The sequence below is a fragment of the Vitis riparia genome, chromosome 19 (genome assembly GCF_004353265.1).
Source record: "Vitis riparia cultivar Riparia Gloire de Montpellier isolate 1030 chromosome 19, EGFV_Vit.rip_1.0, whole genome shotgun sequence".
NCBI lineage: Eukaryota > Viridiplantae > Streptophyta > Magnoliopsida > Vitales > Vitaceae > Vitis > Vitis riparia.
Window position 1 is genome coordinate 23,883,998 of NC_048449.1, and position 17,894 is coordinate 23,901,891.

The window sequence follows — 17,894 nt, forward strand, 5'->3', positions numbered from 1 at the left end:
GATGAATGAAATAGAAGAATCAACTCATTTTTAAGAAAATCCAGTGGAAAAACGATTTGGACATCAAAGTGAAAGAGGATTTTCTTGGCAACTAAACACTCGTAATTTGGCATGAGGAGAGAGAGCTCAAGAGTAAAAAAAAATGGTTACAAGTTTTTCTTCCCCTAAGAAACATTTTGGTTTAAAAGAAAGAGAAACTTGATCCAATGGCTAAGAAAAGACCCAACAAAAAAACTAAATTGATCTTACCCAAATCTAGATCAACCTTAGAACAATGCACATAAACATTTAGTTAAAAAAACTCTTGTCTTGACCTCCTCAACTCTTGTTTTTTTTTTTTTTTTTTTTTTTTTTTTTAAGCTTAAAAAATAGTAATTTAAAAATTTTGGTTGATTCAATTTCATCCATCTATAACCTCAACCACAACACTTTGGCCTTTAAGCAATTTCTACATCTTGATTTTCATTAGACAAATAGTTCGAGGAAGGATTCGAAAAAACAAGTTAGGAGACACTTAGAAATTTCTATCTGGAATTGCCAACCTAACTAAACACTTACAAGGTAGATATCCATTCAACCTCTTTTAGTAGGATCATTGATAAATGAATTGTCTTTTCTTTCTATCAAGTTAATTAAATAAACTAGTAGGATCATTGATAAATGAATTGTCCTTTCTTTCTATCAAGTTAATTAAATAAACTATGTGAATCTTAAGCCTTCTTTGAAACCAAATTTAACTCCTACAATTTCTAGTGAAAAAGTAAAATAAGAAGTAATTATTATGTAATTGAATTTTATGTTAGATAAAAATTCTAAAGATAATTATGCTATTTTAAAAAATTTTAATTCAATAAAAAATTGCTTTCAGTATCATGTTTGAGAAAAAAACATTATGTAACGAAACACTTCCTCCTCACTGCTTTATAATGCTTAAAAGTTGTCTCACTACTTAAAAGTCTTTACAACGCAAACACCCCTTATAGGAGAGAGGTAGACAAAGACATATTTCGAGGTTAAAGATCGGTTATGATATAATTTGTAATGACTTACTTTCTTTTGTATAGATATTGTTTGCTCTAGGTCCAATGAATCCTTAAAAAATTTAAAAATGTATTTACAAAGTTAAAAAAAAGTTCACTATATATATAGTTTTAAAAATTTCTTCCTCTATGTAATGTGAGATATTGTAATCAAACCCATGTAGACATAAAATCCTTGTTGTGTCCCATGAAATTATAGGGCCAAATAGAAAAAGTTCCACAATGGTTAGGGATCGACTCTGATACTATTTGTCATGACATGTTCCCTCTCATGTATATATTGTTCACCCTGAGGTGAGTTATGCAAGATGAAAGTTCATGCATGGTTTTGAATGAGAGAAAGAAGTGAGGAATCCTTTTTTCATGCATGTAGATATTGCTTTTCTTTTTGTTACTTTGAAAGTAGTTTTTTCAACTTCTTCAACTTTGGCCACTCGAATTTTGATATTTCTTTTTATTTCTAATAACAAAGAATGCCATATTTTTCTAGAAATTCTAGTTATTATTAACATGAAATTAAGGATATCACAATCATTTCCCATAAGCATCCTCATTATGTCTCATGGAATTTCAGGACCAAAGACAAAGTTCCACAACTTCCTTGTTATACCCCACAATAACATGATTTCAGAATATCATAATCGTCTCCCACAATGTCTTTATTATGTCACATGGAATTGTGGAGCCAAGGGGTACTTTCCTACTAAGGTTGGGAATTGACTTGAAACCATTTGTATTGATCCGCTTCCTCTCATGTAGATATTGTACACATTTGGTTTAATGAGCTCATATAACTTTAAAAGTCATCTTTATAGTTAAGAGGAGAATATTATATGCTTATTACATATATAATGATAGAAACTTCTTTCATATTTGATGTGGGATATCATAATATATATTCTTAATTTTTTTTTAAAATGTGAACAAGTCATATTAAATATGATTAATAAGTTTATTTTAAAAATATTGGGTTAAATCCACTTTACTCTTTTAACTTTGGTATGTTTCACACTTTTTTCCCTTACATTCAAAACCCAACACTTTATGCCTCTAAACTTTTATCCTTCAAACTTACTAAAAGTTAATGATCAACTTGGTGGGTGAAAAATAAGATTGAAACGTAAAGAAAAACACATATTATCCAAATTCAAAGTTGTCACACTTTGTTGTTGCATGCTAAATCATGTATAACCATGTTCACATCTCTTTAAAACCAAAAATCAAAATTGATGACTATATATTTCAAAGACATTCGAGAAATTCCACTTCAAGACTATCAATTTAAAGTTGGTCTATCTAAGTTTTAATCAGTATTTGAATCGAAGTAAAAAGATGATTATTTTTATAAGACTATCAATTTAAAGTTGATTATATCTAAGTTTTAATCAGTATTTGAATCAAAGTAAAAAGATGATTATTTTTATAAGACTATCAATTTAAAGTTGATTATATCTAAGTTTTAATCAATATTCGAACCAAAGTAAAAAAAAAAAATGATTATTTTTATAATTTTATGAAAAATTTGTAATCATGGTTAAAATATTGTTTTTTAATAAATTTGATATGTGTAAGTATTAAGTTTTAAAGGTAAACGAGGTAAAATACAAAATACGTCAAAATGCAAACGGGGTAAAATACAAAACACGTCAAAATGCAGGGGGTAAATACCTAAAAATATTTTATTGAAGATAAAAAATATTTTATTAAAGATGATGATGATGATGATTAATAATAATAATAATAATAATAATAATAATAATAATGATGATGATGATGATGATGATGATGATGATGATGATGATGATGATTTGTTGCATGCTAAATCATGTATAACGTTCACATCTCTTTAAAACCAAAAATCAAAATTGATGACTATATATTTCAAAGACAATTATCAATTTAATGTTGGTCTATCTAAGTTTTAATCAGTATTTGAATCGAAGTAAAAAGATGATTATTTTTATAAGACTATCAATTTAAAGTTGATTATATCTAAGTTTTAATCAATATTCGAACCAAAGTAAAAAAAAAAATGATTATTTTTATAATTTTATGAAAAATTTGTAATCATGGTTAAAATATTGTTTTTTAATAAATTTGATATGTGTAAGTATTAAGTTTTAAAGGTAAACGAGGTAAAATATAAAATACGTCAAAATACAAACGGGGTAAAATACAAAACACGTCAAAATGCAAGGGGGTAAATACCTAAAAATATTTTATTAAAGATAAAAAATATTTTATTAAAGATGATGATGATGATGATGATAAAGAAGAAGAAGAAGAATAATAATAATAATAATGTGATGATGATGATGATGATGATGATGATGATGATGATGATGATACTTTTAAAATTTTAATTATATTTTTTTTATTGCATGAGACAAGCCGAAAAATCCGAAAGGAAAATAGAAAATCCGATAGATGAAACTTGAAAGAGCCATGGCCACCAAAATTGAGAAAGAAGAACGATAGAAAGAGGGTCCCACAATCCCTTTCCAATCTTTCTCGAATAGATTCCCAAGAAACGCCCCCAAATAAATCCCACAAGCTGTAGCGGTAGTATTTAGCTATTTATTGTAAAAATCTTCACAATCTCAAATCTTGCTGTAAGAAAGCAGAGGAGCAGTAGCAGCAATAGCAATATGCAGATCTTCGTGAAAACCCTAACTGGGAAGACGATCACTCTCGAGGTCGAGAGCAGCGACACCATCGACAATGTCAAAGCCAAGATTCAGGTCTTTTTTTTTCTTTCTTTTTTTGGATCACTGCTATTTCTCTTTTTCTGAATTTTTATGTGGGGTCTGTTTGTTTCCCTAGAAAATGGGTCCTGGAGTAAATTTTTCGCCTCTTGTAATTTGTTTGAGTTTTTATATGGCTGTCAGGGTTTCTGATTGTTGTTTTTTCAAATGGGTTTTCTGTTTTTCTTTTAAAATCTTATCTGGGTTCTGTTTGTTTCCCCCAAAAATGGTTCGTGGATTTTATTTTTTTCTGTTTCTGATGTATTGGAGCTCTTAATCGTTGTTAGGGTGTCTGATTGTCGATTCCTTGTTTGGGTTTTTCTTTCTATTCCTATTCATTCCGCTCTTGGTTCTTTCTTTTGTTAAATCTTATCTGTGCCCTGTCTATTTCCCAGAAAATGGTTCCTGGAATTTTCCTTTTCTTTCTTGCTCCTGGTGATGTATCGGGGCTTTGATGTTTGTTGGGGATAAAGATAGGGTTTAACCGAATCTGATATGGACTCATTGCAAATCGAGGGTTTGTTGTCTGAAATGCAGGATACTGAGCAAATATGTATTACAATTAATGGAGCAAGATGTTTGAATTTTCTGTTTCAGTTTTCTTGTGACTGGAGTTTGTGCTTTTCAAACTAATTGTAGTGTGCGGGGTCTTATATATTGTGATGATTTGAGTAAGGCTAACATACAAGATATTGGATTGATGGCTAAAGAATGGGGAAAAAAAAAACCTTATTTGTGATTGAGGGATTTGATTCGGGTTTTGGGAATGAAGATTTGATTTGGGTTCTTGTGAATGAGGAGCTGAAGTTTTGATTTGGTTTTTTGTGAATGAGGAACTGAAGATGAGGATAATGATGGTGGCTGACCCACTGCTTCTTGTCTTGCCAGGACTAAAGAGGCCGATTTTGTTTAGTTGTCTCTTGAGCTGTGCCCATTCAATCGTCCTTTTGGATGATTTGTCTGTCTTTAATTAAGAGCAAGGTACTTTATCTTTGGTAACTGTGCGAATGCTGGTAACAGTGTTGTGCTGACAAGCCTGATAGAAAAGACAACATGATTTCAGAAACTTGAGGGGAGGTCTTGGTAACTGTCAAAATTCATTGGGGAAATCAGAGTAAATTATGTCAAATTATAACCATTACATATAGTTTGCAGTGAAAATATGGGTTTAAATGATTGTTTTGTTTGTTGTTAAGTTATTATTACAATTTTCTAGTTTTTGAATTAATCCATTTATTTGAGTTTAATGCATACTTAAATGTATTTGGAATGATTACTATTTTTATCATTAGTGTGCAATATGGTATCATAATTGATATTCTCAAGTGGCAAGGTTCCCCAGTGGGGATTGAGGAAGTTCATGGTTCAATTTCATGTGGAGCCCCCCTCCCCATTGTCGTAGATATATGAATATATCTTATTGGCATGTGTTCACCACATTATATTTTATGCAAATTAATGCTCGCTATTCTTTCTATTTCACACTATGGGTTCGATAAGCAAAAGATGAGCATTAAGATCCTCTGTGTGTGTGTTGGTTCTTGGACTTACTGATTTGATTCACTTGGTAGAAAGTTAAGAACTGCAAAGATAAGTTTTAAGAAACCAAAGGCTTGATTCTCTGAAACTGGAAAAAAAGAAAAAGAAAAAAAGAAAAAAAAGAAAAAAAAAGAAAAGATAGATTGGAATTTTAAAGCATTGAACCCTTTAATAGATTTTTTATTTTTATTTTTTTATAAACATTTAAAATTCTATTTTGTTTGAATTTTATGGTGGTGAGATCTTTGTAATTTTCAAACTAATTATAGTATTCGGGGTCCTTTACATTGTGTTGATTCTTGTGAATTGAACATGAAGATATTGGTTTGATGGATAAAGGAGAAACCCTTATTTATGAATTGAGGATTTGGTTGGATTTGTGTGATTGTGAGTTAGGGGCTAAAGTTTTGATTGGGGTTCTTATAAATGAGAAGCAGAGCTGAAGTTTGATTTGCGAATTAGGTGCTGAAGTTTTGTTCTGGGTTATTGTGAATGAAGAGCTGAAAGTTTGATTTTGGTTGTGAATGAGGAGCTGAAGTTTTGACTTGGGTTTTTGTGATTGAGGAGTTAAGGATGAGGATGATGATGGTGGCTGACCCTCCTCTCTCTCTCTCTCTGTGTCTTGTCTTCTTTCTCTTTTTGCTGTGTCTCTCTTTTATGTTTTGGTTGGCAGCAATAAAGGTGAACTAGTTTGTTCCCTCTTCTCTGATTCCACCATTTTGCATTCTCTCATTTTTCTTTTTCTCATATGGTTCACAATGCCGTTGCCCTCTACCATAACGCTATAATTTTGGTCAACCCCAGTTAGATGGATTTTGATACAGACCTGAGTTATGCCTTGACCAATCATCCTTTTGAATGATTTCTCTTGATTTAATTTAAAAGTCAGGTTTTTTTTTTGGTAAATCATGTTTACAATGTTGGGGTGACAAGCCTAATAGGGAAGGACATTGTTATTTCAGAAAACCAAGGGAAGATCTCTTATATTTATCATAAATTACTTTTTATAATTTGATGTGCACTTGAATATAATATTATGTTCTCAAAGTAGAATTTAACTATAAAAAACACTTTTTTTTTGACAAGTGTAAGTGTATTAGAATAAAAAGAAGTATACATGATGTGCACAGAGGAACCAAAAAATGCAAAAGAAGCGCGGGAATACAAAAACTATCAGCCACGCCCTACAAAGAGCCTATCTAGTCCATAAACTCTAACAACAATAATGATCCGTTCCCAATATGCATTCTTACCCACTCCTAAAAAGGATTTAGGAAAGAACTTTTAATTGTTTGATCTACACTTTCATAGTTATTGAAAACTCTCCTATTTCTCTCATTCCATAAGGTCCAGAACACGCATAATGGAGCAACTTTCCAAGTCTTTTTTCTTTTTTTTTTCACAATAGAAGAACCACACCAACTTAGAAGAAACCCCCCCTCTTATTGAAGAGTGCATCACCCACTGGACATTAAACAAAGCAAAAATCAACTGCCACAAAACACGTGCTTTTATGCAATGAAGAAGAATGTGATCACACATTTTTTCTTCTTCTCTACACATGTAACATTTGTTGGGAATACTCTAACCCTTCCTTCTAAGTTGATCTAGGGTTAGAATCCTAGCCCAGGTTGCCTCCCAAGCAAAGAAGCTAACTTCGATTGGGACCCAGAAATCCAAACAATGACATGAGGGAAAGGCTCCATTTCCCCATTCACTAAGGAGGAGTAATAAGATTTAATAGAGAAGTTACCATTCTTTGACCCCAATCACACCATGGTATACTCAGAGTCTAAGCTAATGGAGTGGTTATTCAATCTCTCAAAAAAAGCATCAACCTCCTTCAGCTCCCAATCATGCAATTGTCTAACAAACCTCAGGCTCCAGCTATCGCTGTCCCAAACATCCTTCATCCAAGCATCTTTTGAGGAAACTATAGAATAAAGGGTCGGAAATAAGTCCCTCAAGACTGTGTCCCCACACCACTTGTCTATTCTGAACTTCATCCTGTTGGTAGACCCAACTTTGAAACCTGTTTTTTCTTTGAGCGCTTCCTAACTACTTCTGATTGCCTTCTACACCCCCACTCCATACCCCTCTCTTCCTTCTTTAGAGCACCACCCCTCTTTTTGCTATCTGTACTTCCCTAATATTACCCGTATCCAAACAATATTATTTAAATATATTATTAGATACATTCTCACAGTAGAATTTAACTATAAAATAACAATATTATAAGATATAGTTAAATATATTATATATGTCTAATTGACATGTATTCACAACTACCAACTGGCGTTTTATTTTTTTCAAATCTAATGGTTACTATATGGAATGTCTCATGCTATGGAGTTTTTAAGGAAAAGATAGGTTTGAATAGATCCTGTCTCTCTGTCTGTCTTTGTCTTTCTCTCTCTCTCTCTCTCTCTCTCTCACACACACACACACATGCATTTAGATACGGAAATGTGCTTGAATATGGATGATTTTCTGAAGTGTGGCCTTAGGCTTTTTTAGAGTTTTCTTCTGTACCCAATATGCACACGAACAGATTAGAATTGAATAATGTTGAAGTACTAATTGGCCCTTGTTAAGGTCTTCTTGTGCACTCTGTTATTGTTAAAATGGGCATTTTTGTGTAAGTGGATGATGTTTTGATTTGGCCTACTTTTGTAAGCTATAGTTTTTCTTGTGTGATATTTCTGGATTGCTATTTGTTTCTTCATTTTAAGCCTTGTTTTGAAGCTCATTACTTCTGCTCTTGTTTCTTTCTTGATCTTCGTCTGGGAGACTCAAAATTAATTTATTGAGAGCTCTCCAAGGAAGTTCCTAGCAGTGACTGATCCTCTGATGCATATCAATATATGGGGATGTTCTTACTTTCACAATGGTATACATTCCCATTCAGTACTCAAAAGTTTTGGATTAAAAAATATATCGGTTTCAATTCATTGAAAGTATATGGCTATTTTAGATATTGGAATCAACATTTTATTTGTTTATTTTTCTTTATGGATTTTTTTTATTTAATTTTTTGTTTAAAAAAACTAATTCATTTGGTGTTTTTTTTCTGGTTTCTTTTTAGAATTTTTCTGTTCTCTTTCAGAAGATGGGTGGGTAGTGATGTAGGACAACCCTAGGATGGTTGCCTACACTCAAGGGTAGGTGGGCTAGGGTTTTATTTTTAGGGTGTAAGGAGAGGAACAAATGATAAATTTTATGGTAGAGAAAATTATAAGATAAGAAATAGAGAGAAAAGAAGAAACAATGAAGAAAAGATGGAAAACCTTAGAGTCTCACTAAGGCCTTGTAGGAGTCTCACCTAAAAGAAATCAGTGGAATCTCACCATTAAGGGTTGCAACCTTGCAATGAAAGAAAATATAATATTATTCATATCAAATCATCCATTTGATTTACATTGATTAGCCTATTTATAGGCTTCTCTAAGAAATCCAAAGTCTACTAGGACTCTAATGACCTATTATGATTCTAATTCTAATTATAACATTCAAAGTCTACTAGGACTTTAATAACCTATCATGACTCAAATTCTAATTATATTATAACTCAACTAACTAATCTTAATTAGACTCCAACAAGTACCAATCCCAATTCAATTCTAATTAATATTAATCCTATTTAAAGTTTACTTAGGTCTCCCCTTTCTTCCTTGAATAAACTTTAAAAGACTTTCCCCCATCAATTCCCCTCGGCTTGAAAGAACTCGGTTTCGACGAGTTAGATGCTTGATACAATTCATAGAGATCGGGGTTAAGCTTCTGAAAATCCGTTGTTGTAATCCATGTATTCTCAGAGTGTGGTTTGCCTCGCCATTTCACCAAAAATTTTTGGCATCCACCTTGTCGAGTAGACACAAGTTGATCATCAAGAACATACTCGATCTCAGGACGTGGGCTAAGAGTAGGTGGTAATTGAAGATCCAACTCTTCACTTACATCGTTGTGATGGCCATGGTAGATATACAAATCTTCCACGTTAAATATTGGACTAAAATGCAAGTCTAAAGGGAGCTCTAACAAATAAGCATTCTCAACAAGTTCTTGTGAAGCTATGTTCAAACTGTTACCTTCATCAATGATCATGGTGCATAATCTCCCTTGGCAAGAAATACATGTTTGGAAAATGTTAGTATGTCACCAATCTTCTTCTCCTTTACCTTTGGGACAACTAATAAAGGTCGTACTACAAGACTATGCCCTTCCATCATACCATCATAATAGTCACATTCTTCACTAACTTCATCTTCATTGTAGGTCTCTTCTTCCTTTGGGTAACACTCCAATTCCGATTTTGGTTCTTCAACACAAAAGTGTAAACCTTTGGTAGGGCATACAACAACATAATGACCATGCCCACCACACTTAAAGCATAAAGGAGTCATGTCTACTTTTCTATCTCCAATACTCATTGAAGTTTTACCCTTATTACCATTCTTATGAGCCACATTCGAAGTTTGTTTAGTGTTCCCCACCATTCACATGATTAGAAGTTTTGAAGTTTGATGTGCTTAAAGGTTTGCTTGCTGTCCTGTTGGAAAAAGTGCTCCCAATTTGTGAACTTGGATGCCTGGAAACCCGAAATTTGAGCCCTTCTATTTTGAGGGCTAGTTGATAAACATCATCTACGGTATAAGTATGTGCAACTATCATCTCAAGTTGAATCTCCATTCAAAGTCCAGCTTTGTAGTGGACTGCAAGTTGAGCATCACTTTCCTGCACTTGATTTCGAATGCTCAATTCATGGAATTCTTCTGTATATTCTTCAACGGACTTGGTACCTTGTTTAAGGGAAAACAATTTTGTATACACAAGTTGTTCATAATCAGTTGGGAGAAAGTGCTCCTTCATCTTCAACTTCATCTCGTCCCATGTGTCAATAGGTGGTTGGCCAGTTCTATGAACTTGATTCTCAATATTATGCCACCATAGACGTGTTACTCCTTTCAACTTTGCCTTCACAAAATGAACTTTTCTATTTTCGAGCATTGCACACCAATCAAAGTAATCTTCCATTGACATAATCCAATCAAGAAAAGTTGTTGGATTTAGTTTTCCATAAAATTCAGCAACTTCAAGACGTACCTTTTTAGTCACATCATCATCTAGCTCAAAAAGTTTGGCCCTTCTTTGAGTCCCTATCGTAAAATTGTCTTGTTCTTCGCGTGGTTGACTTGGCGATTGTCTAAATTGATGACTTGCAATCTCCTCTTCAATTGGTTGTTTTTCTTGACTCTTTTCTAATAACTTCATGATCTCATCAAGTTTGCTGTTTAGTTGTATTATAGCATCTTGATGGGATTGTTGTGTGGCTGAAATTTCCTCCAAGCGTATTGTAGCGAAATCTTGATTGCTAGAAGTTTTTTTGGAACTCATGCTTGTATAAGTTGCTCCGTTCCTTAATTGCATATGCCTTCAAGCTAAGAACTTTGGCTCTGATACCAAAATTGATGTAGGACAACCCTAGGATGGTTGCCTACACTCAAGGGTAGATGGGTTAGGGTTTTATTTTTAGGGTGTAAGTAGAGGAACAAAGAATAAATTTTATGGTAGAGAAAATTATAAGATAAGAAATAGAGAGAAAAAAAAGAAACAATGAAGAAAAGATGGAAAACCTTAGAGTCTCACTAAGGCCTTTTAGGAATCTCACCTAGAAGAAATCAATGAAATCTCACCATTGAGGGTTGCAACCTTGCAATGAAAGAAAATATAATATTATTCATATTAAATCATAGAGAGAAAAAAAGAAACAATGAAGAAAAGATGGAAAACCTTAGAGTCTCACTAAGGCCTTTTAGGAGTCTCACCTAGAAGAAATCAATGGAATCTCACCATTAAGGGTTGCAACCTTGCAATGACAGAAAATATAATATTATTCATATCAAATCATCCCTTTGATTTACATTGATTAGCCTATTTATAGGCTTCTCTAAGAAATCCAAAGTCTACTAGGACTCTAATAACCTATTATGATTCTAATTCTAATTCTAATTATAACATCCAAAGTCTATTAGGACCCTAATAACCTATCATGACTCAAATTCTAATTATATTATAACTCAACTAACTAATCATAATTAGACTCTAACAAATACCAATCCCAATTCAATTCTAATTAATATTAATCCTACTTAAAGTTTACTTAGGTCTTCCCTTTCTTTCTTGAATAAACTTTAAAAGGCTTTCTCCCATCAATTCTGGGTAGTTTTGGTTTGAGATTGGTTTAGAAGGAACTTTGAAACTTACAATATGCCTCGATCATCTCCAATGTGTTGCAATGTGTCTAACTAAAGGTGAACGTGTGTATTTCAGGACAAGGAAGGCATTCCTCCTGATCAGCAGAGATTGATTTTTGCTGGCAAACAATTGGAAGATGGTCGCACTCTTGCAGATTATAACATCCAAAAAGAGTCCACACTTCACCTTGTTTTGAGGCTCAGGGGAGGAACTATGATTAAGGTGAAAACTTTGACTGGAAAAGAAATCGAGATTGATATTGAACCAACCGATACCATTGATCGGATCAAGGAACGAGTTGAGGAGAAAGAAGGCATTCCGCCAGTGCAACAAAGGCTCATTAAAGCATATTCTTATTTATTTTACATGTCAGACTTTGTTATTTAGACTTTATTTTGCTCTATTTCTAAATAGATGTGAACTTGAGGAATTGAAATTGAGTGTTCCCAGGCAATCATATTCTTGCCCTGTCTAATATTTTCTTCTGAATATATTGGATTCTGTTTAATCTTTTATATGCTCGGGTATACATTGGCTAACCATTAACTGGGGTGTTAGAGTTGAATCAGTCCATGGTCTTATAACTAACGAGTTGAATGTGTTTGTTCATTGAAAATTAACCGAGTCTTTTTGTTTCAGTTTCCCTGAACTAATAATAGATATTAAATCCAATTAACATTCATGTTAAAATTCTTGGACATAAACTGTCTCATCAGAACATCAGAATTTGAACTCATGGGAGCTAACACAAAGATCCTGGGACTCTTTAAAACTTCTGCATCTTTCTGTAGGAATATTGCCTCAACGATTCTAGTTGTTTTTTTCCCCTTAAGGATATGCTTTGGCTTCTTGATACCTTTACCTAGCTGCTTCTTGGAAGCATCATCCTATTTCAGTGGGATTGATTTTGACGGTGACTTCATCCTATGCAATCAACTTTTGTGTTCTAATGCTAAACTATAAGGTGACTGCCTAAAACACAAGGATCATATCAAGTGTAAGACATCAGTATCTCTGCATCCAAGATTTTGCAGAGCCTGGTTAAAACCAAGTGCTACAATTTCTGCTGTTCCTTCCATTGGAAATGATACGATATTCCTCTGCTGGTTGCAGGCTCATTTATGCTGGCAAACAACTCGGAGATGACAAAACTGCTCGCGACTACAACATTGAGGGAGGCTCTGTCCTGCATCTCGTCCTTGCACTGAGGGGTGGAGGCAGCGCCTGAATAGTATATCCTCGAAAATTTTACTGTTTCTGCTTCTATGTCCCAAATGGTATGGCATGAACACATGAGTCTCTAGTGGTGTGTGGAAGAACAAAAAAACCCTTTGACCTCATCTATTTTCCCAGACATAATATCACCTTGAATTCTCCTTTTTTTTTTTTCTGTTTTTTTTGTTTTTTCGTTTTGTTTTTTTGTTTTTTTTAATGTTACATTCCCTCATGGAGGTTCATCCGTATATATATATATATATATATATGGGTGTGGGAACTTCTTTGCTTTGGATGCAGGTTTCAGTTGTGAAAATGGATTAGGAATGCGATCGGACTAAACCCGAACCGGGGATAATTAGGGTTTTATAAAGGTTTGTGGAACTGCTAAACCATGGGATTAACATTATGAAACCTTTATAATCTGGGCCTTTTTTATTCTTGGATGTTTGTCCCTAGTCAGTCTCGTGTAATAATCCTTCTCCCTCAATCAAGATTTCACAATATTTCTTTAGTTTAACTTCTAGGTGTAGCTCTATAGTCGTGTCAACTGGCAATGGATTAGGTTTTGAGTTTTATTTAAGTGGTGTAGGATGGAGGGATGAGTTCATATCACTTGCACAACGCTTATTTGGTTTTGGTTCGAGAAAGTACTAAGGAAAGAAAAAAAATATTATGGAAAATATTCTCATATGATTTTATTATACGAATGATTTTAGAATATAGATATTTTTTAAAATCATTGTATTCTCCCCTCCCCCCAAAAAAAAAAATAAAATCCTGTGACGGGTTTGTATCAGCGCCCTCGTTGTTGGACCGGAATAGATTCGATATTCCAGATGCGACTGCTGTTACAGGACAAAAGACGGGGAAAAGGGAAATAGATATTTAGAGGAAAGAGGTATTCGTGTCGTGGACAGCTTAACCGAAGAGAGCGGATGAGCCTTTTCCACCCTTTGCAGAAGCAGGAAATCGAAATAAAAAATGTAACACTATATTTTAAATATAAAGTATCATTCAATCCATAGCAAATGAGGCATTTTTTCGAGACTCTTCGAGACGAGCACTCATAGGAATGGTGCTAATTCCCATGTTCCTTCTAGTCTCGTTTGCTTTCGAGGGGCTTCAGTTCCCTACACTTCTTGAAGCTCCTCTACCTTGAAAGAAGAAGGGCCAAGTAAACAAGGTGGAGTCAAAAGAGTAGAGTTGCCTCTTTGGATTCGGCTATTTAGATTAGATCAAGGGCATGGTTTTGAACCCCTTTTTTTTGTATCTCTTTCTCATGAAGATATCTCATGGATCGTGACGAAAAGTTGAGATTTGAGGTACTCTAGTACACCTATTCCGGAAAGAGATAGACGAAAGGAAAGATGTTATGTTTGGTTATAGGAATGGAATATATATGCTATGTTTGGTTGTAGCAAGGAAAGAAAAAAAAATGTTGGAAAATGATTTTTTGTGGAGGTGTTACTATGATGAAAAAAAATAAAAAATTGTGATGAAAATAGTTTAGATTTTGTGTGGAGGTCCTCTAATGAAACAAAAATAAAAAATTTTGAGTTAGGAAAGCTTAATATTTATTATTAGATGATTTAAATTGATTTTATGTTAAATTATTTTTAAATTGTTGACTTATTACGTATATTTTTATTCTGAGTATTGATTATTTTTATTGTTTTTTTTTTTTCCATAAAGTTAACCTAATATTTATTTTCATTTATTTTAAGTAATAATTTTATTTGTTAGAAATTCATATTTAAAATATTAGAGAGATATGAGATAATTATAAAATATTTATTATATGAAAAATGAATCATGAAGTATGCTTTTATATATATGAAAATATGACGGATTAAGAATTAGTTAAATTAATATTTAAATTTATTTTAAAAGATGTGATATTAAATTATTTTATAAAATATAATTAATTTATTTAATGACTTAATCTTTAAGTTATTAAGTCATTAAGTTGATATGTGAAAAACCTTCTAACATCTTAACTTTTTTTTTTTTTTTTTGAGTTGCAATTTTTTTTGTCCATGATTTTTGTTTGTATTTTTAATTTTGAGCTTTGCTTTTTAAATTTAATTTTTTTTCTTATGTATTGTCATCACGGAATTGGATTAGTATTAGAAATCAACATTTTATTTAGGTTATGTTTGATTTTGGAAAGTATTAAGGAAAGAAAAAAAGTGCTAAAGAAAATGATTTCTCATATTCCGTTTCATCATAAAAAAAAATCAAATATAATTAAAATTTATAAAAAAAAATTATATATTTTAAAATTATTTAATCTTTCTATGATAATGAGAAATAAGTAAAATGAATTAAAAAAAACATTTAAAAATAATTTATTGAATTTATACCTATTTTTTGTACTTTTCCTCACATTTTTTCTCAAATTTTTTTGGAACCAAACATAGTCTTTAAGTTTCTTAATTTTACATACCGGCTTTTGGATTAGATCAACCTTATCTTCAATATAAGCTTAATTCGAATTAAGAAATACTAAATTTAAATTTAATTGACTTTTTAATTAAAGAACTTAAATTTAACTGACTTTTTAATTAAATAACTTAAATTCAGAAACATTCAAGACATTGAATCTGAACTTGGAGTGGTTAGATTACGGGGTCAAATTCAAGTTAGGTAAAAGTTAGGTTGGGTTACACATTATTTTTTTTAACAATACATAACATAATTTTTATTTGATTTTTAAAAAATATATAAAATAAAATTATAATAATTGTGTAAATTATAAATATTAAAAAAATAATCTAGTATTAAAAATGATTATCAAAGTCATCTAAAATCAAACGGGGTTGAATTTAGATCGATGAATGCGCTAAGATTGAACATGCAATAAGTGTGTAATTTATTGTCGTTTTCAAAGGGTGTTGGTAAACGACATAAATCTAACATCGTAAGTTTCAAGGGGTTGATTTCTTTTTCTTTGCTTTACACTCTACTATTCAACTCCCTTGACCAATTTTTATTTAAAATAAATAAATAAACTATTTCGCCGGCCTACTAAAGCTACTGCTCATTTTTGAAATTTTGACTCGCTCTACTTACTATATCTTCTTAACTTATTTCACCCATTTTATTATTTTATTTTTTTATTGGACTAAATTAGATTTATTAATAAAGAAAAAGAAATCACAAATGGGTTGTCTTCTTTTTGTTTTTTTTTATAAATTTATTATGTTTTGGGAATAAAAATAAAATATTAAATTAGGAACATGGATTGAAATTTCGGGATATTTCATTAAAATATCGGTAAATATGGTGGTGGTTGATATGAAATCGTCATCGAATATCACTTAAAGGAAATGCCACCTATAAATCGACAAAATTGTAGTTAGTGTGATATATCGATCATATAGTTAGGTAGAACACATGTGCGTGTGCATGTGTGTGTGCATGAGAGCCAAAAGATGAGTAAAGTCAAACTTGTAATTTATTGTAGATTTTTTGAAAAAAGTGTCCATTTTTTTTGCAATTTTTCAAAAAATCCAAATTTTTTTTTATAATATTTATCCATGTTTTTTTAAATTTTTTAAATTTATCTTTTATTTTAAATTTATATTACCTTTTTATTTTATATTATCCTTCTATTTTTTTAATTATCTTTCATATTTTTCTCATTAATCTTATTCTAAAAAATTACTATCACTTCACTTTATTTTTTTTATATATATATTTATCCTTTTAATTTAAAATATTTTTACTTTTTATTGTAAAATATAAAAAATATAAATTTATTAAAAAATTTCTAACATATAATGAAGTCTTAATATTTTATAAATTAAAATTATTTGATAAGATAAATTATTAATATAATTTTTAATAATTTTAATTATTTAAATAAATTAATGTTAATAGCAAAAAATTGTCACCTTTATAATAAAATTTTAGAAATTAAATCTCAGTTAAAATATTTTATTTAAAATGTAATAAAATATATTTTAATAAAAGCAGTTTTTAATTTTTTTTTAAAATTGAATATAAATATATTATATGAATTTGAATTAATTTTTCTAAAAAAATTTGATAAATATTATTTCTAATTATACCTATATCAATTACACTTATAAAATAACTTTAATATGCTTCTTTTTGTTTATTTTATTATTTTATTATTATTTTTAAATATTTTCATAATTTTGAATAATTTCTGTATTACTATATTTTTATCAAAATATTGACTGATATATTATTGATATTTTTTTATATATCCGTAAAAATCTAAGTAAAATACATTTTCAATCAACTTCCAATAACCGATATTTAAATTCCCAAACATTAGTTATTTTATTGGTTAGGACAAAAAAAAAAAAACCAATAACGTTTTGCTAAATTAAGAAGATGTGATTGAAATAAATACTCAATGTGGATAATTCTTACGGACAAAATAAATTACCATTTTATAATTTGTTACTTGTCATTAACCAATTTCTAATAACGGTATTCCTTTTAAATGACAGTTATTTTATTAGTTTAAAAAAAAAAATTGTAGTGAAATAAATAAAATGTCACTGAAATTAATTTAAAAATAATCATTTGACGTGGATAATGTTTTGAACTTATTTTTATTTATTCATGGGTAGGGCTCTCAAGAAATATTATTTATTTTAATTTATTTTTTCATTTTTAAGAATGAAAATAAATAACATGCTTGTCTTTAAATTATTTTGAATTTAGTTAAGGCATTCACAATTTTTTTAACACATAAAAAATTCCCAAACCTAGGAGAGATTAAAGAAATATTTATAAAAATAATATTTTATGACATATTTAAATAATAAATTTATAAATTAATATTATCATACTTACACGATTAGATTCTCTTAAGCATTGCCTAGATTGAGACAACACCTCGATTAACTAATTTAAACCTAATTAAGAATCTAAATCCAAGGTGATTACACAAATTTTAATTCATAAATTGATGTCAATGAGATCATACATTATACTTTAAGAGATTGAAAGGCATGGATTAACCTCGATCTCATACTAAAATGACGAAAGCATAGGAGATATACATATAATTAAACAACCCATTAAATTAATCTAAAACCCATGCAAGGAAGGACAAAAA

General features: G+C 30.8%; 1 protein-coding gene across 2 annotated transcripts; it reads left to right on the forward strand.

The window, feature by feature from the left end:
• The first annotated feature begins 3,499 nt into the window (after positions 1–3,499).
• On the forward strand, positions 3,500–13,251 carry LOC117908902 (ubiquitin-NEDD8-like protein RUB2). Of its 2 annotated transcripts, none has more exons than XM_034822729.1 (3): positions 3,500–3,781; positions 11,654–11,913; positions 12,692–13,251. In XM_034822729.1, exons 1-3 carry the CDS (start codon positions 3,689–3,691, stop codon positions 12,804–12,806), a joined length of 468 nt encoding a protein of 155 aa, XP_034678620.1. In that variant the 5' UTR covers positions 3,500–3,688; the 3' UTR covers positions 12,807–13,251. The 2 variants fall into 2 exon arrangements, with proteins under 2 accessions (XP_034678620.1, XP_034678621.1); XM_034822730.1 differs by lacking the exon at positions 3,500–3,781 and adding an exon at positions 7,759–8,213.
• The last annotated feature ends 4,643 nt before the right edge of the window (positions 13,252–17,894 follow it).

Excerpts from the sequence above, each read along its gene's own strand:
- LOC117908902 (XM_034822729.1), top strand. The coding sequence starts at position 3,689 with ATGCAGATCTTCGTGAAAACCCTAACTGGGAAGACGATCACTCTCGAG. Across the intron at positions 3,782-11,653 it reads ATGTCAAAGCCAAGATTCAG|GACAAGGAAGGCATTCCTCC; the intron begins GTCTTTTTTTTT and ends TGTGTATTTCAG. Across the intron at positions 11,914-12,691 it reads ATTCCGCCAGTGCAACAAAG|GCTCATTTATGCTGGCAAAC; the intron begins GCTCATTAAAGC and ends TGCTGGTTGCAG.